General features: G+C 40.8%; 1 protein-coding gene across 1 annotated transcript in view; it reads right to left on the bottom strand.

The window, feature by feature from the left end:
• Nucleotides 1-4835: 4835 nt before the first annotated feature.
• The window catches only part of KIF13A (kinesin family member 13A), a 199341-nt gene continuing 183177 nt past the window's right edge, over nt 4836-20999 (bottom strand). Inside the window, 8 exon segments of the mRNA XM_036350606.1 lie at nt 4836-6124; nt 6126-6923; nt 12120-12224; nt 12739-12890; nt 14805-14910; nt 16238-16285; nt 18780-18857; nt 19611-19763. Of these exon segments, the coding sequence (XP_036206499.1) occupies nt 6086-6124; nt 6126-6923; nt 12120-12224; nt 12739-12890; nt 14805-14910; nt 16238-16285; nt 18780-18857; nt 19611-19763 (1479 nt within the window). The 3' untranslated portion in view covers nt 4836-6085.

The following is a 20999-nucleotide window of genomic DNA, read 5'->3' as shown; positions in this document are numbered from 1 at the left end:
GAGGGAGAAACATCAATGGGCTGCCTCCTGCATGCTTCCTACTGTGGATCAAGCCCAGAGCCTGGGCATTGGAATCAAACCCAAAACCTCTGAGTGCACTGAACAATGTTCAGCCAACTGAGCCACACCGGCCAGGGATCCAGCTGACCTCTTGACTGTGACCTTAAGAGCAATTAGAGCCAGAACTACCTAGAAGTACTACTCCTGAATTCTGGACCCATAGAAATTGTGAGGTGGTGTTTTAGGCTGTTTTAAGCTGCTGAGTTTAAGGGTAATTTATTTTGCAGCAATAGATTAAGAATTAGCTTTCCCACTATAGAAAAAAGGACTAGAAAACAATTGGGTAAACTGGCATTTCATATCATTAAGACAGCCTTGGGTGCAAGTGGTACTGAGGTAAGATCTTATATCCTTCTTCCTGGTAATTGTTCTTCCAGGCACTTACTGCGGCTAAGTATTTTAACACTGGGGTTTGTAAGCAGCTTGGCCTACATGTGGTTGACCACACACGAGGTAAAGATTATGCTGATTCAAGATGGGTGAGTCACATGAAGGTGTGGCTTTTGGCTCATACGTACTTTTCTAAAAATTTTCTAAAAATTTTAGTCAAAGAAAAATACATCTACTCTGCTTGATATTCCCCCAAACTCATGCTAGACGATGAAAAGACAAACAATAACAAAGAAACCCAAGAACATCTTTCAGTGGTTGGGTTCAGGCAGGTATTTAGATGAAGGTCCAAAATAACTGTTGAAAGTTGTTACAAACACCAATGATTTCCAGTTTTAAAGTCCAAAGTTACAAGTGCTTTAGGTATGTACTGAGACAGGGTCAAGTTGGTTTGTGCTATAAAACCAAACAGGGCATTTTTTTTTTTCTTTCTTCCAGTTAATCTTTTCTTTTTCCAGAGTCTCCAATTTCAAAACTTACTTTTTTCTTACAAGACATTCATTGTTCTATTAATGAGCTTGTCACTGTCTCCATGAATAGGGCCCCATAAGGATTTAAGAGTTCCTTTCTCAGGGACACGCTGGTGCTGAGAAAACCTGCAGTAAGCTCCAAGGGGGTGGTTGGTGCCCGTTGGGCTCAGGTTACAGTGACTGAGGCACCGGAGCACCTTCTTGAGCTGCGGTCTTCTAAGAGCTCCATGCAGTAACAGAGGCACCCAGTGAGCCTCAGAGAAGGGAAAATAACTTGTTTTCCTAAGAATGCACAGAGGTGAGTGTGTGTCCTGGAACACCTGAAAAGTAACGACTAGGTTTTATTTCAACTTAAATTAACTCATGGCACTCAAATCTGCAATTCTCTCTCCCACACCTTGAGGGGTTAGAAACAAATGACAAGCAGGTTAATTTAGACTCTAGGATTTTGTCTTCATTACTGTCAGCACCAGTTCATGACAAGTTAAAGAGCAGAGCCCGTGCCCCAGGATTCTCATGGAGTCCCCTCTGGTCCAGGTCCCCCAACACCTGGGTGTTGTAGCAACCCCCAGTGTCTGGTGGGACGCTGCTGGGCACTGCCTTTCATTTAGGTTAGGAAAAAGTCTGAAAACTAGATATGACTGATTGACTTTTTGTTGTCATTTTTTAACTTAGGAGGTAGGCTTCACATTACAGAGACGTGTGCTAGTGTGACTGTAACAAGTTGAAAGCTGAATACAAAAAGCTCTCTATGTGACTGCGTTCGGGAGCATCCTTTTCTGTTTTTAGCTCTTGGTCCAGAAAAGGAGATAGCAAGAACTGATTCAATTATATCTTCTATTAAGACTTTTAAATTATATGAATAGAAAGCTTTACTTTTAAAAATAAAGCTTCATCATGTGATTAGTTGTTTTTTTCCAATACAGTTCTATCGCTTGAATATTGTAATTTAAAAAAAAAAGTATTGGCTAGTGCAGGATGATTTAATAGAAGATAGCCTCTTGCCCTTACCTAACCCTAAAGATATATTTTTAAAGCTAGTCTTCATTTTAGGGGGTGCCCTAGAAACACAAGACTATATTTTTGTTATGATAAAATGTGTACAAATAACTATAAATAAATGTGATGACAATGGTAGTAATGTACTTTGGAAATTAACTGTTAAACACATGCTTATACTTAACTATCCAATAAACTATGTCTTAAAACCAGTTTGCTCTCCCACATCATAATGACAAATGACAATGCCATTGATCTCACACTAGTAAAGGGAATAATTTGTCCATTTTGTCTTGAACTGTGTTTGTATTTGTCATAGTTTACTTAAATATTATATAGCTGCTGTTCACCCCAACCCCTATTTTGTAAAATCCAAAGAAGTTTTGGGCTTTTTCCCTTCTATTTTTTCTTGGCAGAATATATAAGACCCTTCTGTCCAGAAGTTAGATTTAATTCTTGATACTTCAGAAAGGCTATTTGTAAACAACTGAGATTTTCCTGAAAAGATTCTATAATAGCATTTTTAGGTAAGTCTTTCATATTAAGCTAACTTTAATTTCTATTTCATGGATGGCAGGCACTGCTACTTGCTCTAAATATTTGTTTAAGCACCATGAGCAGGACTAACACATTCTGTCCTTTCCGCTGCAGATACCCCACCATTGTTGGTCAGTCTGGGACTTTGACACTCACCACAGTCCTGCCTGGTCCTCTATGATACGTCACCAGACAGAACACAGATCGGAGGAACTGCTGGAAGTGTGAGAAAAATTCCTCTCCCAGTCACTAACCTCTCCACCTCAGTTTTCCATTCACCAAACACACAGTAACAACAGTACTTACGGCATCTTTTGCTGTGAGGATTAAAGGAGATAATAAATATCATATGTTGGGAACAGTGCCTGGTGCATAGTAAACCCTCAATGAATGTTGGCTGTGACTATTATTGTTTAAGCTGCAGGGACATGAGAAACACAAATGTGAACAATCAGATTTGAAACTAATGGCAGAGTATTAAAGACAAACAACTACTGTTTTAAAACCTGAATTAGACCGTCTGTATTCTAAAACACACACACACACACACACACAATCTGTACCAATTAAATACGATCAAGTTGAAAGGGGATATAAATTACAGTTTTTCTTCTTCAAAACAGACAATAGTAAAATACTACAGTCAGCTCACTATACACAAAAATCATGAACAGCAGCTTTTCATTAAAGTTTCCAATATCTTACTCACTTACTGATGCTAAGAACTTAAAGAACGAAGGTGCAGAGGGCTGTGCACCGTCCCTCGCTCTCACACACACCGACTGCTGTCCTCCAGGCCAGCTGCACAGGCATCTTCAGAACAGGCACATAAAGCACCTTTGTAAGACCTTCTGCACACATGCTCCTCTCCATGTCTCCATTAGCAGGAGCATTTTCCACATGGAGACAGCGACAGCAGGTCATCTGTATTCAATCGAATCCTGCAAACACGGTGAAGTGAGTACTTTACAGCTCATTCCAACTCTTCAGCATTTTCCAGAATTAAGTACAATAGCAACAGTAAAAACCATACCACAATGAAACCTACCAATCCAAACAAAACCACGAAGAGACAAAAATCCACACCCCTCCCCCACCCCAATCCAATTCTTGGTATGCCCTTGTGTTTCTACAGTAATACTGCTTTCTGCACTCTGCCTGCCTTGCTGGGCTGGACCAAGGTATGAGAAATGCTGGAGGCAGAGCCCCAGTCACTGTCAACGGTTATAATACAATGTCAGGTCAGCAGGTGGCAGGCCAGGTGGAAGACCAAAGAACAGAGCTGTGGGAGTTTTCAGTGTGCTTATGAAACAGGACAGAACGGCAGCACGTGGCCTGGTAGCCAAGGGGAGTATGGCACCAAACTTGCAGTCAAACATATATGTACACAGGAAACAAGAGTGGACAGCAAAATCGGTCAGTCATATAGAAGTTCTTTGGTTATAAAGAACGGCATTCTGTAACCTTTTCTGCAGAGGGATTTGCAACCTCGTTCTTAGGCAATGAAATGTCTCTGATCTGCTCGTGTATACGAGGTCGCCCAAGGTGCTTTGTAACAAAGTCCAGTACCTTCTGATTTCTACAAACCATTTTATCTGCATTTTAGTGTGCAGTTCTGTCTGTCCCAGAACAGACATACTATAGATACATTTCATATACATAATATATATTATTTATAAAAAAACCACATTAGAGTATTGACTCCAGATTCTACAGTAAGAACTGATTAAAATTGTACAAGAATAAGTCTGTTTGACTCTGTGGAGGTTTCTACACAATGCGGTGTGTAGTAAGTGCAAACAAAAATACTGCCACTTAATGAATCCAGGACTTTCGGTTTCCTGGCCTTTTGGAAGAAGCAGAAGCTGTCGTTTCACCCAGGTGGCAAAGCTCTGCTGCTGCTCCTCGCTCAGGAGGGGAGAGGTGGTGGCCCAGGTAGTGCATGGCTTCTCCATGCTGGTGTGAGGTCCTGCTGGGTGCAGCACGTTTTAAAGATGAGGCTGGTGCTTTTGAGGAAGACCCCGGACGAAGGTGCTGGGGCCTGCGGAGGAAGTGCTTGCTGTCTTTCACCGCGTAGTCGAGGTCCTGCTCCCCTGGAATTCAGAGGCTAGTGAGTTCAAGCTCCAGTTCCCACCTGCCCTCCCCACCCACAGGGACCACCCTCAGCCAGACACACCCACCCTACACAAGGGGCTCTTCCTAAAGGGGCCCACAGGATTTGGTTTAAGATGGAATCCAGTTCTAAAATTTACAGTATACAAGGGAGAAACCTGGCCCCCAGGGGGAGCTTCCAGGAAAGGTAATGGAAAGCAAGACCCAAAGTTAAAGTAAAAAATTGTTATTTCTGGGCCCACATACTAAGTTATATCAAAACAAAAGTGAGAACAAAAGTCAAACTTTAATACTTAAAAAGTTCTCAAACTGTTACAATGTCAAAGCAACTTACGAAAACTAAAATAACAAAAATAGTAGAGCAATGAAGAAAAAGAAAAATCAACATAATCTCACATCACTTTAATACAACAGATATTTTCCTAAATTCCACCTTTAATCCAAGTATCTGGCAGGGACACAGTTCAGGAGACTCTCAAAAGCAAAAAATGAGGCATGCTTCCTGTTTGCTGGGCAATGAAATGAGGGGGTTGTTGTCTCTCTTCCCTCTTCTATGGGCTGTGTCTCCCAGTGCAGCCCTCAGACACCCTGCTAATATTACTTCAGTGGAGGGGTTTGTGAAAACTTATCCTCCAGGATCCATCCCAACAGAAGGAAAATCTTAGGTGTGGAGGGCAGTGGCTCCTGGGAACCTGAATTTTTAAGAGGCACCCTCACCCAATACCCACAAGGGATTCACTGCACATTTAGGTTCAGAAGCACTGTTCCTGGGAAGAATTATCCTGGGCTTCTTGTCCAAGCCTTTCTTGGAAGAGGGACTGGAAAGCTGATGTAGGCCAGCAAGGCAGATTCTGCTTGAAGGTCAGTGTAGAGGAAGTTGAAGACTTTTGAGGCAACACGTGTTTGGTTTGTAAGAACAGTTATGAGTAACTTTATTATTATTCTTAAGTTGGGGAGAGAAGTTCCAAACTTCAGTTGCTCAAGCAATTCACCTGTATTTCCCCAAAGCACCTTTTACCCAATGGACACCTAATGACCACATTTTAGCAATTCTACGATGCATGTTATTTCCCCCAACATTTAACATCTCTGAAACTGGATTGTGTTTTACAACTTCTGATATGATGTAGTTTAATTGGAAGCATTTCTTCTTAATGATACGTAAAATAATGGTATATCTAATAAAAGCCAAGAAATCACTAATTTGATGAAATATGCCAGACACTACCAGAATTAAACATTTCAGGGAATGAATGAGGCTGACTGATCCTTATCCACATGAATGCTTCCTTCCACAAAACCCACATGCCAGTTGAAAAGGCCACTGTTCCTATGTATTTCCTAGTTCTACTCTGAAATTATGCAAGCAAACTTCTCCCCACACACAGACGCTGGGCGGGCAACGTGGGCTTGCTCCCCAGGGGGGCCCATCTTCCCTGTCAGAAATGTCAAAAAGAATCTCTCCTACTAAGTACCCAGCTGAAGGGCCTCTGGGGGTTGGTGCACAATCAGGTGCGTCACTGAGAGCACAGAACCCAAAGGAATGCCTCTAGAATTTATTACCTGGTCATCCTCTGCCAAGGAATGCGGCTGGCCAGGGTCCTGGGGCTCATCTGAGACGCTCTCATTGTTCATTTTATTTGGTAGGTTCTTCCTACTTGAAATCTCTCCAGCAGCAGAATCTGTCAGAGCCTCAAAATCATTCCCGTCTGATGCTCCCATGAACTCTGTGAAAGAGTGGTCCTCGAGGACGTTTGTGGTGTGCTCCACGGTCACCTCCCGGGGACAGAACTCCCGGGCGGCGTGGCCGTTCCTGCTGGAGCAGGCATCTTGTTCTGGACATGAGCCAGTCCTACAGGACATTTTGGAGTTTTTCTCAGGGATGCTTTGGGATGATGGGCTCCCTTTGGCTAAGGCACTGTGTTCCTTGAGTGGCACCATAATGATCTTATCCTTTACCAAACCTCTTTCTAGCTCTGTCAACTCTTTGTTTGAGGGCGGTCTGAGATCGTGCCCAAGCGATAGTCCAGAATGCTCACTGGAGTCTGTGTCTTTCGTCGGAAGGGCTAGCTGATCTGAGCTGTCACTAGAGGGGACCACCATGTCGGACAGAGTGGCATTGGAGGCACTGTGGGAAAAGTAGCCACTGGTAATACTGCTGGTGGTAGGGCTACGGGATACTTCTTTCTCCAAGACCCTTGAGTTCGTCAAATCTACTTTAGAAGAAAGCCACTCTTTGTTCTCCAAGCTGGCATTGTAAACACTGAAGTCAGCAAACTCCACCGGTACATAAGGCTGTGAGCCTGCCAGCTTCCTGTTAAGAGCTTCCAGGTCACTGTCCTCCTCCTCAGAGTCCTATAGAAGTGAAGCAGAAGTCAGCCATTAGCTCCTTCGAGCAACTGTACTATTCAGACAGGTTTTAATACTTTACTACTACAGGCGTTCATGCTTAGTGTTTATTTTTTTCCTTTTCTTTCGAGCTTGGTTAAATCTTATCAACAGTATGGACACAGGTACCTTGTTCTCAGAAATGTGTGAACACAAACCCATTATCTCCTAATATGAAGATTTATTTCTTCTATGTGCATGCCATGCTAATTAGAAACTTTTGCTCCCCTGGTTTAAGAAAAAGGTTGGAACAAAGTGCAGTGGACTTGAATTAGTTACTTGCGATTGGTCTTCAGCTGGGATGTTGTTCCTTCTCTAATTAAAGGAGAGAGGAAGAGGGACAGTGAGGGAGGAGCTGCTGCTCTACTGGTTCTTACAATCCTTGCCTTGGGAAGCCAGTGCAGGTAAACCGTAAGGTGATTTGTGAAAGGTTTCTGAACTATTTTATGGTAGAGAGGGCAGTAAAATAAGGCCCCGAGAGCAAACTAAGAACACAATCTCCATGCATTCTCAGGACTATACTAAATATTAGAAGGCTGTAAAGTACTGGCATTACCTTTCCAGAGGTTTGGGGAAGCATGGATAGAGGATTTGGTTAGAAGGTGAGGAAGATAAGATTTAAATGGAAAGCTCCTTTGTCAAACAGCTTTAGAAGTCTGTTTAAAAAAGATTGGTAAATATGCAAAAGTGGGTGTTATCAACTCCCCAATCTCTTTCCCCAATGAATGATTCTTTTATATTTTGTGGAAAACAATGTAAAACATATGAGTATATTACATTCAAATAAAAACAAATGACATTACTATCTAGTCCTTTCTAATTAACCTTATAAACATTTCGTGACATTGCAAATATTCCTTTCCTCTTTTAAAATATGACTTTCATTCAACATTCATCTAGCACCCTCTATGTGCCAGCCATTGTCCCAAGAACTGGGAATACCAATGTTGAGCAACAATCTTGGACACTGCCTGGTGGATGGAAATCTCCTGGAACCAAACATCAACCTTACTGATCAGAGTGACACTTGGAGGGGATGAGGGGGGTGGAAAGGGGCAGAGAGAAAGGGTGCGGAGGAGGAGGAAGACCACACCCCACTGATATAGCAGATGGTAGTTCACAAACCAACATAAATTTCATCCACTGAATTTTATTGTAATATTTTCTTTTAAATCTCATTAGATGCTAAATACCTCAAACTAATTTAATACTCTTCAGCACGATTTAGTTTTAAAAATAACTTGAATATAAATTATTTAAAAGCATCAGTAATCTTAATTCCTTGGCTATTAATTAAAGGTGAATATCAAATATCAGTGATAAAGTTCCAGAAATCAGCAAAACATTTTTTGGCAACACTAATCTCTTGCCATCTTATCTTTAGCTGAATTCTAAATTAAGTGGCATTGCTAACCAATGTGTGGAGTAGAGTGTTCTTTCTCCAGGGTTGGGGGAGTGTTTGTAAAGGAACAAAGATTGGGAATAATTGTCTGGATCAGTGGCCTTTGTCGGTGTTTTCTAGATTCTTCACTTGACTTGTTTAGATTCAAAACTGAATTGCAAGTGTTTGTATCTCCTAAATTTCCTTTTAACTTAATCAAAGAAATATAACTCCCCAAGCCCAAGTATCTTTACTAAAGAGTTAGTTGTTGCGAGATAAATAAAATTTGGGGCTCTTTTTATGCCTGAAGTTATTTCTTCTGAGGACTGAGGAAAGGCCTGTCATCCTAAAATACAACAAATGAAATATTCAATCACAAATCTAACATGTAGAAACAGGTGTACATTTGTCAAACTCACAAAGATAAAAAAATTAGTTGTAAAGGATTAGAATTACCTTTAGTAAAACTTCAGAGTCTACAAAAACCCCAAGATGTTAAGTTCAAATAGAGATGAGTACATAGTTCTGCACTTGGGGTGGGGCTGGGGTGGGGAGAAAAGCTAAAGCAGCAGGGACAACTAATTACAGAAAAAGAAAACCGAGTATGGAGGAAATATTTAACACATAAAAGGAGACTGAAAGTTTATCAAGTTCCTGTCTTCAAAAAGAAAAGAGGGCTTAATTGTCTTAAACTGTATGTTAAGGAAATTTGGTTACGAGACTTTTTATTCCAGAAATATTATTTATCATTGCAGCTTAAAGAAGACTAACTTAAGCACATCCTACTATGTCTTAAAGGCAAGAAGAATGAAAACTATACTTAAAAGTGGATCATGGAATTAAGTTCTCAAGCTTCTCTATAGCTACAGTCTTCATGATTTGATTTTTGCAATTTATTTTATGCAACTGAAGCTTACATATAGAAAAAATATCTTGATTCTAAGAAGGAATCAAAACCCACATAAAGCAGTGACTCTGCAAGGAGTTTCACGTGTTAAACTCATTTTCATTCCCACTATAATTGTCTCTGTGTTGTTCATCAGGGAGACGGTCTCGGTCTTCAGAAAGATTGTATCAGCCGAGGACCCCCAGTACGTCTGTCCGTGGTGCTAAGAGATGGGCAGACCTTTTAGAAAGTACAGCAGAGGAGTGGCTGAAACTGCACTATCTCTGGGGTCACAGGGGCCAGCCCAATTCTGCTGAGGGACAGAGCCTCTGTTCCTACATCTCATTAACTGTGAGACCTTGGGCCAGTCACTCAACAAGTCTTTTGTTTCTTCTTATGAAAAATGGGAGAAATAAGCCACATGCTGTGGACACAAGACCTGAGAGAGGGAGAAGTGACTTCCTTGCTGCTCTTCTCTCTGCTTCATGACTTAGACTCAGAATGAATACCATTGCCTTTATCTTATTCATACATGACACAAAGTACTTGTATTAAATGATAACAAAATTCTGCTTTAAAGGACCAAGCATAGCTATATTCACTATATTTTTTCGTGAAATTATAGGTTACTTTGGTAATTACATGGGCTAAAAAATAAAAGGAACAATGTCTCAATATTGCTTCTCAAAAATGATTTCCAACTCCCTTAGTGAGACTGAACCATTGATTCAGTCTCTCATTTTTCAAGAGTGGAAAAAGAAAGTGGATTAGGAACAAAGGAAGAAAGCAGTATATATCCACTTATAAGGGGAGAAATAAACTCTTCCTAAAAAGAAGCTAGAATCTCAGGTCAAGCAAGTGATATCCTTAAAGTCTATAAAAACATCCTGGAAAAGCTGCTATCTGAAATAAAATAAATAGTTCAATAGCTTCAGAGGAGAGCAGAGGCCCATCTCTCAAGTAAGATGGTACCTTCGAGTCCTGCTCAGTGGACGAGAGGCTCGCTGCTGCTTGAGACTTCCCGGGTCAAGAGAAGCTGGTTCCGGTCTACCCCTGCTAGCCAGAGGTCCTGAGGTAGGTTTTATTTTAAAAACATTAAAGTATAGAAGATAACTATTAGGCAAACTCTGAATACAGCGAAACTATCTGCTGGGCAGCCCAGAAGGGTCATTCACTTGCCTTTTAATGTGTTCTACCCAAGTGTACCTGTTGTTGAAATGAGTTTCAATGTAGTGCCTGTGCGCCATGTGGGTAAGGGCCGTGTCAACAAACAGATCCAATCAGCCACAGAGCCAAGAAATCTGAGGGTAACAAAGCCACCTGGCCTTTCTAACCCCAGCTGCAGCCCTTATTAATTAAGCAGGGGGTGGGCAACCAGGTGACTGAGCAGCTCATTAAGATTCAGAGGAGCAGCTGCTGTTGTGCACGCTCCTCTCCCACAGGAACTGGATGGGGACTTGGGGCTAGAGCAGTGGTTCTCAACCTTGGCTGCACATTAGAATCACCTGGGAATCTTTTTAAAATCCTGATTTCTGGGCCCCATCCTCCGGAAATTCTGTTTCTTTGTTACTAATGTTGTGGCTCCACCCCATAACAAAGAAACAGAATTTCCGGAGGATGAGGCCCAGAAATCAGGATTTTAAAAAGATTCCCAGGTGATTCTAATGTGCAGCCAAGGCTGAGAACCACTGGGCTAGAGGGACAGGGAGAACACAGCGGCAAAGGCAGCAGAGAAGGACAGAGAGGAGAGGGGGAAATGGTGCCTCTTCTCCTTCCCTCAGTGCACAGGAGGAATGAGAAGGTCATTTCCTAAGATCCCCTAGCACCCCAAGCATGCAGCAGAGCGGCCAACTGCATATCCGAACTAGTTAGTTTCACACGGTGTGCATTAGCAGCATATTCCAGGACTGTGAAAGGGCCTCCCATAATGAGCCTCTGGAATGGATCTCCCGTGGTGCAGCGGGGAAGGGAAACTGCCCACAGAGCAGCCCGCACACAAACGTCAACGCCAAGCAGCCCCTCTTGCTCAAGCTGCTTTCCTTTCTCAAAGTCTAGGAAAAGCCGCTCGAGAGTGAAAGCCTAGATGCAGAATTAGAGAATTCTTTCCAGGTCTGTCAACCAGTTGTTTTTGTTTGTTTTTTAAAATAGAAGTTTCATTTATAATCCAAAGTACCTGGTATGCAGTGTTTTAAAAACAATTTCTCAAATTTGTAAGTTGAAAACAAAGTGCTGGGGAATGAGGATTTACGGGTAGAGTTCCAACCTACCTGTGGTAAAATATAGATAAGCCACCGGGAAGCGAGACTGACACCAAGGGATGTGGAATATGTTTGGAGAGCAAATTTAAAAGGCTATCCGGGATGCAGAGATGATGATGATGAGTGGGGATGATGGACTGGAGTGTGGCTACAAACTACAGAACAATCTTGGCAATAGCATCGAGCAACATGAAGAAAGCTTGCAAACATACCCACAGCTAGATGCATGATTACTTACTCCAAGTAAGTGCAATTCCTCTAGGTAGATTAACTTCAGAATCTGGCCAATATGTACAGGCACATCAGAAAGATTCAATATTAGTTAAAGTGATCTCTTTGTTACACTTTTTATAAAGTCTAGAATCATGAAAAGTGCCTTTCCCCCTTTTTTCTAAGCAAATTTATACTAAGTAAAAAAAATAAATTCAATTAAGTAGAATAAACACTTAGGAAAAAAACACAGGTCACAGCCATGTTCATGCAAAATTTCATTACCGATGGTCACATTTAAAAACAACAGCAACAAAACAAAGACCCAATACATATCTTAATTTTTTCTCTCTCAAGTATTTGGATGACCATGAAAGGGCCTTAAACCCACCACCAGGCAATATGACAGAAACGGTTCCAGAACTTACAATCTTCTTCTCACGTTTGCTATTGTGTTCTACTGGCATGCTGCTGCCATTGCTTCCTGAGGGGACAGTGCAGCCAGGGTTATGTGCCTGAGATGGAGACATGCTCTGCAAAGGTTAAGACACACAGATGCATCACACACAGAAGATGGTAACAGCCAAATTACATATTAAATACGTGCACGTTAGAAAAGCGATGCAAACACCGTTATTACATATGAGTAGTGCAGCAAACAATTTCAGAGGCTTGAGTTAAGCTACTAATGAAATCTGACAAGACTACACAGATTCTATGGCAAATAGCATAATTGGTTTTATCAAATTAAAATAAAGAAAGTCTTTAATATTTTAAAAAACACCCCAGGAACATCTCTTTCTCACTTGAAAGATAAAAAAGACTTTGAAAATCCATAGACACAAAGAAAACAACAGCAATTACAACAAATTAAAAAATGACCCTGTGTGCTTGAGGAAGAGATATTCCAGAATAGGATCCATGAAGTGATCATGCAGGTATGTCTACATGCAGCATCCAACTTGTTAATGCAAACTGTTACTTCTCCACAGGCAACATGATTGATTCTTTCCTATCGTATATGGTACAGACAAGTCAAGCATTTACCTCCTGGCTTAGAAGAGGTCTTGCTTCAAGAGCTATCCTTTTCTTATGCTCCTCTTTTACAGGCATTAGGGGCTTGAAAAACTTTGGTGGCTGAGGAGAGAATGCTTTAAAGGGGCTGACTGTTAAGGCATGAGGATTCTCTGATGTACAACCTGGGGAAGACAAAGTCATAGGTTTATAGGCACAGAGCGCTTTAACCAATACATAGGAAGCAAAGTATAACCTAGCCTCAGGAGTATCTGGTGTAACGGAGACATTAATATGCTAATATATGGCTAAGCATTAACACAGAGGTAGAAAAGAATGGAGATACAACTACAATATCCAAAAAAGTCTTCAAAGAAATGAGAAAAAGAATTTTCTACCCTTTTCAAGATCCAGCTTAAGCGCCACTTACCATACCAATTTAGACCCATGCTTATTTTGTTTCTCTGAATTCTCAGAGTTCTGAGAATGCACATGCATTTTAGCACTTCATCATTTAATATCTAATTTTCTACGTATCTCATTTCCAAAGTCAGATTTTAAGATCTACAAATGATACCTTCTTGTATCTTTCATTGCATATAGCAAATAGAGGCTCAATAAATAATGAATGAATACTGTATAAATTTTCTTACAAGCCCCCTTTTGCCTCAAGCCTTCTCCATATGACTAAGGAAGGACAATTTTCTTTCTGGCTTTTACTCATTTCTTTCATTTTTGGGTTTCTTTTCCTCCTATATTTTCTCCCCAGCTCACTAGTACAATGGCACTTAAGTAAAATACAAGGTGTAAGATAATAGAACTGATTTGCACATCCACAGAATGCTGTTCCCATCAGGGCACTGAAAGATGATAATACTTAGGTAATAATGTTGTCACTGATTAAATTACTTTCTGGTATCATTTTAAAAATTGGTTAGGAATCAGAGACATGTTCTCCTAAACAATCCTTTAATTTGAGTACAAAAACATGACAGAAGTGGATATTCTTTTGGGGAAGAATGAAGTCTAATCATAATGTAATAAGATTTGTGTATATATCTCAAAACTGATTTCCAATTCAGGAAATGATGTATGAAAAATGATTTGAAAATTCTAAAGTGTTACACAAAAGGCCTATTATTTGAATGATACACTGCATACAAAGCAAAAAGAAATAAGTGAACATATGTTCCATTCAAGAAAATAGTTTCAGATTATCTAGCAAACTAGAATTTCAGCTTCCTAGCTTATTATTTGCCATCTATAAAATAATTTTACTCCCTGCTTTTCCTGAGGAATTATAAAGAAACTAGTGGCCCAGTGCACAAATTCATGCACATTGAAAAGAAATTAATCAGAAGAAATACTTTAATATCACTATTCGCCCTTTATAATAGAAGTGTCAACCAAATTCACAATCAATGACAGATCAAAACACATGCATGTGATTGGCGCCAGCGAGAGCTTTATACTAGTTTGTATCGCTCATGCATGAGTCAACTTAGCCTTTTATGGATATAGAATAAACTTGCTTAATTAGACCTGCTTTCTGATTTAGTTAAACTTTTTCCAGCCCAGTGAAGCACCCCAACTTCTCTTTTAGGTAATTGTGAGCAACACAGCAGTAAATATCAGCATGAAGCAGATTATTATTGTAGATTATGCAGGGTGAACAAAGGGTAAAATATTTAACTGCAGCAGTGTTTGACTATATTCTGTGCAGTGAGAAAACCTGAAGTCATTCTCAAGGTCCACCATTTCTTACTTCTTTTCAGTTGGGTCAAGTTTCTAGGCTTTCTAAGTCTCCATTTTCTGGCTAATGAAAAGAAAATAGGATCCCACCGAGTCTCTTATCTACCTACTCCAGGACTTCTGTGAGGATCAAATGAGATGAGGCCTGGGAAAATGCTTCACAGACATTTGGTTACAGTGTAAAATGGTTCCACCTGGCTCTGAAGCAAGTCGTGTTTCTGGGCTGAAGAAACTGTAAAGCGGCTAGGAAGCTGGGTGTTGCTAGGTGACATCATTACCTGGATGGACACTTAGCATATTAGCCTCTTATATATATAGATAACGTAGAAAAACAATCTCACCACTACCTTCTTTACTCCTTCGAGGTGACTCCCTGGGTAAAGTCCCATAACACGCTACATCTTGATAACTGGAGCTGTAGTCAGACATGTCTAACTGGTTCTCTGGCCAACCCTACAAGGTAAAATGTGGGTTAAGCTGTAATAAAATCCCTCTGAATTGAAAAATGAATCCTGATTTGAGGTTTTTTTTTTTTTTTCTATTTTTTTTTAATGGGATGGCAGTATGTACTTTTCTCTATTTTTTATTATAAAATATTTTAAACATATATTAAAGTCCTAAATATGACCAGTACTGTCATACAAGTACAAGGTATACTTAGAGTGAATAAATGTTAGTATCTTATTGCATTTGTTCAAAATTTAATAAAATCATTACAAATAGAGTGACTTACAGGTGCCATTCATCTTCCTCACTCTCCCAAAGCAGTCACTTTTATGAATTTGGTATGTATCTAAGGAGGCTGAATCATTTAAAGACCAAACTGAAACACTTTTTAGAGCGAAATGGTTCCATTAATAATTTTTCCTGGGTAGCAGGCACTAGCCGGGACGACCCCAGGCAAACTAGGTGATATGGTTACTCTGCATATACCAGAGATTTAAGAGTATCAAACTGGCATAAGATACTGGTATCCTCGGGGAGAAAATTCCTCTTGTATATCGTACAAGTTTATTTAATTGACTTCAACTTCTCAGGAGTTGGTTGCCTCTAAGAACTAAATTTTAAACTTCTTGAGGACATAATCTGTGTTTACACTCTGAACCATCCATTGTCCCTAGCTTAGTAATTTATATACAATATATAATTAAGAAATGTTTGCTGAATAAGATGATGTTGCAAATGCCCTTGATTTTAAATCCCTAATTTTACACACTTGAAATAATTGTGATTTTGTTACGGTGGATGTAACACCTTAAACCGGTTAAAGTTAGTCTCATAAACACAGATATTCAATTATGTGTGGTATTACCCTGGTATGGAAAGCAGTGTTATATACTAAGTAACAATGTAACACTCAGAGTGCACAGCAGCAGTTTCTTTCTTTCTTTTTTTTAAAGATTAACATTTTTTAAAATATATTTTACAGAGGAAGGGAGAGGGATAGAGAGTTAGAAACATTGATTAGAAAGAAACATCTATCAGCTGCCTCCTGCACACTCCCCACTGGGGAAGCGCCCGCAACCCAGGTACATGCCCTTGACCAGAATCGAACCTGGGACCGTCCAATCTGCAGGCCGACGCTCTATCTGCTGAGCCAAACCGGTTAGGGCACAGCAGCAGTTTCATATCAAGTATTTGAACTTGAAAATGGACATATGGAGACAATGATCTGCATAAGATTAAGATGGGAAGTCCAGAAATTTTAAAAACACCAAGATATCCTACCTTTCCCAATTTAGAGAATGCTAATAAACTAGCCATGCCCACAGGTACACACCTTATCATCTTCATCAAAGCCAGAAAGGTCTGGTCGACTGGAAGAGACCTATAAAAGATGAATGGTTTTACCAATGTGGCTTATATATTTTACATAAATTTTATATATACATGTATAAAGAAATATGATGTTACATATACAAGTGAAGCCTGTATGACCACCTCCTCTCTTCTTTCTTTCTTCCCTCCCCTAGGAGCAATGACTACCCTAAATTTGGGGTTTATTATTCCCATACAGGTTTTACGTAATATTATACATATGCCTATAAATAATATATAGCATTATTTTGCACATTTTTATAATTCATATAAGAGGTATCTTACTACATATGGTCTTCCTCAATAGTCTAATAATTTATTTTGTTGTATTCTAGATGGATATCCAGGCTGCTTCTAATTGTTTTTATTATAAACTATGATGAAATAAAACTTGTTGCTGCTGCCCCTAAGCACCACTCTTTCTACACACTATCAGTACTAACATGTGTATTATTTCAGCATCCTTTAGTCCTAAACGTACCCCACGTATCTGAGAATCTTTGAGCATATATTGAGGCATGAAGTCTCTGCCTGTTGATAAGGTACATACAACTTCAGCTCTGCTCTTCTATAGGGATTTTAGGCTCAGCTTATCAAATCCTAAAATAAATTATGTTGGGAATTATAGATCAGTTTAAGATGTGCCAATTTTTTTGATACTGTGTATTCACATCATACATAATCTCCCCATGAGTTGAGGCCTTCTTTATGGTGATAACTGGATTCAGATTTCCTATTTCTTCTCGATTCTGTTTTGTGGGGTTTTTTTGTAGGAAATTTCCACTTTGTTTAAACTTTTACATTTACTGACATATTATTATTCACTAAAGGCCTGGTGCACGAAATTCGTGCACGGGGTGGGGGGGGGGGTGTCCCCTCAGCCCAGCCTGCACCCTCTCCAATCCAGGACCCCTTGGGGGATGTCCGACTGCTGGTTTAGGCCTGATCCCGGGGATTTGGCTTAAACCGGCAGTTGGACATCCCTCTCACAATCCTGGACTGCTGGCTCCTAATCGCTCACCTGCCTGCTGGCCTGGTTGCCCCTAACTGCCCCCTGTTGCTGGCCAGGTCACCTCCAACTGCCCTCCCTGCTGGACTGGTCACCCCTTACTGCTCCCCCTGCTGGCCTGATCACCCCCAACTGCCCCCCTCTGCCGGCCTGGTTGCCCCTAACTGTCCCCCAGCCCCTTGCTAGCCTGTTTGCCCCCAACTGCCCCCCCTCCCCGCCAGCCTGGTTGCCCCTCATGGTCCCCCTGCTGGTCTGGTTGCCCCACACAACCTGCTGTTCAGTTTTTGGTCATCCCTCACTAATCCCCCTGCCGGCCTGGTTGCCCCATGCAGCCTGCTTGTTCAGGTGTTTGGTTGTCCCTCACTAACCCCCCTGCCGGCCTGGTCATAGGTAGCCATCTTGTGAGAGTGTGAGGGTCAATTTGCATATTACCTCTTTATTATATAGGATGGTTTGCTCTTACGATGTCTAAATCTCTGTTCTCTCTGTAGTGATAAGCTCCTTTTTATTTCCAATATTACTAACTTTTCTCATAGTTTCTTTTCTGCCCCAATCAATAAAAATACAAGTCAATCCATTTGACCAGTTTTTTAAAAAAACTACCATTTTTCATAGTTTTGTTTCTCTTCTATTTGATATACCTCTTTTTGATATTTATTTCCTTCTTTATTGAATTTATAATTCTGTTCTAATACTTATTATTACCTTCTTTTAAAAAATATTGATTTTTCTAACAAAAATTTTTTTCATAAATGTTTTTCTGAGTCTCTTAAAAATAAGTAATTACTCCTCCTCCTTTAAAAACTATAAGTAAAAACCATAAGTATAATAGCGTTATCACATTTTAAAAAGTTAAGTGATTCCTGAATAGTGTCAGATATCTAGTCAGTGTTCAAATGTCTCATAAACATTTCACAGTTAACCCTGAATCTGGATCAAAATAGTTCATACATCGCAATTGGATATATCTTATCTCTTTTAATTTATGAGTTTTCCCTTCTATCTAGGTCATTCTTTCTGCTACATTCCCCATAGTCGGGATTTTGCTCATCGAATCCCCATGGTGTCATTTAACATTTTCCTCTAGCCCTTGTAAATATTAATAGATCTAGAGCTCTGATCAGATTTAGGTTCAATTTGTATGTGTGCATATGGGGGAAGGTAGAATACTTCATAGGTGGTTTTTCTTTCCTTTGTAAGATAGATGTTCCTCTCATTATTTTTTACTCTTCTCTTTAATATAAGAGCTACAATTTCCTAATAGTAGCTCTCACGCTTTCATTTTCTCTACTGTCCAGTGTTTGCAAGATTCCACTAAAGGTCCATCACGTTACACAGCTGTGCCCTCAGGCGTGCTTCCCTTGGACCGAGGAGTGGGCGTGGCAGTTTGGGACGCCCACATCGGAGCCGGATGTTCTACTCGCACCTATAAACCCCGACCTCCGGTGCCCTGCTGTGGGACATGCCCGCCCCGGACCCTGCAGGGTGTGCTCACATTGTGCACATTCGGTGTGCTGAGGCTCCTCCGCAGGTGCCGGGCTTTGGTGGAAAGTGCTTCTTTGACTGTGACTGCCTGTAAATTTGGAAATAATATTAATTTTCCTCATTTGATGACAAAAGTAACGTATGTTTATTGTGGATGACTTAGAAATACAGAACTAAAGATCATTTCAATCCCATACACGCTCCCCCATATTCACAAAACTGGAAACTTTTTGTACCCACTAATTTTTTTGCTTAATCTATCAAAAATATTTTTCATAAATAAAACCAGAAAAATTGCTGAATTAAAGAAATTTATGTTGTCAAACTTTTTATAGATGAGCAAAGGAAATGTAGAAGAAATACCTCTAACTATATATTTTGTCAAAGTAACTGTTTTTTCTAATGAGACCGCTACTCAAGTGTTCCTTCTCAGATAGGTATAGAGCAGCGGTTCTCAACCTGTGGGTCACGACCCCTTTGGGGGTCGAATGACCCTTTCACAGGGGTCGCCTAAGACCATCAGAAAACACATATATAATTACATATTGTTTTTGTGATTAATCACTATGCTTTAATTATGTTCAATTTGTAACAATGAAAATAACATCCTGCATATCAGATATTTACATTACGATTCATAACAGTAGCAAAATTACAGTTATGAAGTAGCAACGAAAATAATTTTGTGGTTGGGGGTCACCACAACATGAGGAGCTGTATTAAAGGGTCGCGGCATTAGGAACGTCGAGAACCACTGGTATAGAGAAAAGGTGTTTGGTAAATTCATCTTTGTCCATTTGTGGTGAAGGCTGGTGACTCACCCTCTGGCCGAGTTACTTGCCTGCCGGAGCCGCTCAAGGCTCAAAATGTTCTCCACCTGCAGCACGCCACGCGTGTACTTCTCAATGTATGTCTCTCCATCTGACGTGCCTTCATTTTCACTCCTTGCTGCCATGAGGGCCAGTGTCTCCCGGTCCTCAATCTCCTCTGTTGCCTAAAGTGACAAGAAGACAATTATAATACTTCTAGATGAACAGTATATATTTTTTTTATCAAGACTTTGGTGAGAAAATGATTTAAAAGTTTTGAGAACATTTTCCATTATTTAGCATTGCGATCTTTAAAAAAAGTAGTATCTTTTTTTGGAGAACCAAGATGGCGGCATAGGTTAACGCCGGAGTTTGCTGCTTTGAACAACTACTTCAAAAGTGAAACCAAAAAACGAAGGGACATCACCCAGAACCACAGGAACGCCGGCTGAGTGGAAGTCCTACAACTAGGAGGAAAGAGAAACGCATACGGACACTCAGAGGAGGCGCAGTGCTGAAGTCAAATTCTGAGGTGCGGAGTGCACGGAGCGGGCTGGCGGCGGAGGGCGCGGTTGGCGTATTCAATCGGGAGGGAGTCGCAGACTCTGAGCTCCAGATCCGGGCGAGTCTTTAGGAACCCAGACTCAAACGGGACTGTCTGGCTTCGGTCAGAGCGAGTGCAGCTTTCTCTCTGAGCTTTGCAGCAGGTGCTGGGACTCAGAGAGGCAGAGCCCCTGGGGACAGGACTGAGAGCCGCCATAACTGCTCTCTCCGGCCCACCCTGTTGATCCTGTGCGACCCGCCCCGCCCAAGCCCTGCACACAGGCATTTGTCGGACAGCCTCAGGCAAACGCCAGATTAGCACCTCCCTAGAGGACAGAAGTTCTCTCACTGCTGACACAGCTGATTCTCATAGCCACTTGGCCTGGAGGTCAAACCCTCCCTGGAATTAGCTACAACAATCAAGATTTAACTATAAGACTGCGAACAAAGACCACTAGGGGGTGCACCAAGGAAGCATAACAAAATGCGGAGACAAAGAAACAGGACAAAATTGTCAATGGAAGATATAGAGTTCAGAACCACACTTTTAAGGTCTCTCAAGAACTGTTTAGAAGCCGCCGATAAACTTAATGAGATCTACAAGAAAACTAATAAGACCCTCGATCTTATATTGGGGAACCAACTAGAAATTAAGCATACACGGACTGAAATAACGAATATTATACAGACTCCCGACAGCAGACCAGAGGAGCCCAAGAATCAAGTCAATGATTTGAAATGCGAGGAAGCAAAAAACATCCAACCGGAAAAGCAAAATGAAAAAAGAATCCAAAAATGCGAGGATAGTGTAAGGAGCCTCTGGGACAGCTTCAAGCGTACCAACATCAGAATTATAGGGGTGCCAGAAGATGAGAGAG

Source organism: Myotis myotis, unplaced genomic scaffold (genome assembly GCF_014108235.1).
Source record: "Myotis myotis isolate mMyoMyo1 unplaced genomic scaffold, mMyoMyo1.p scaffold_m19_p_2, whole genome shotgun sequence".
Lineage (NCBI taxonomy): Eukaryota > Metazoa > Chordata > Mammalia > Chiroptera > Vespertilionidae > Myotis > Myotis myotis.
This window is presented reverse-complemented; position numbering and strand designations above follow the sequence as displayed.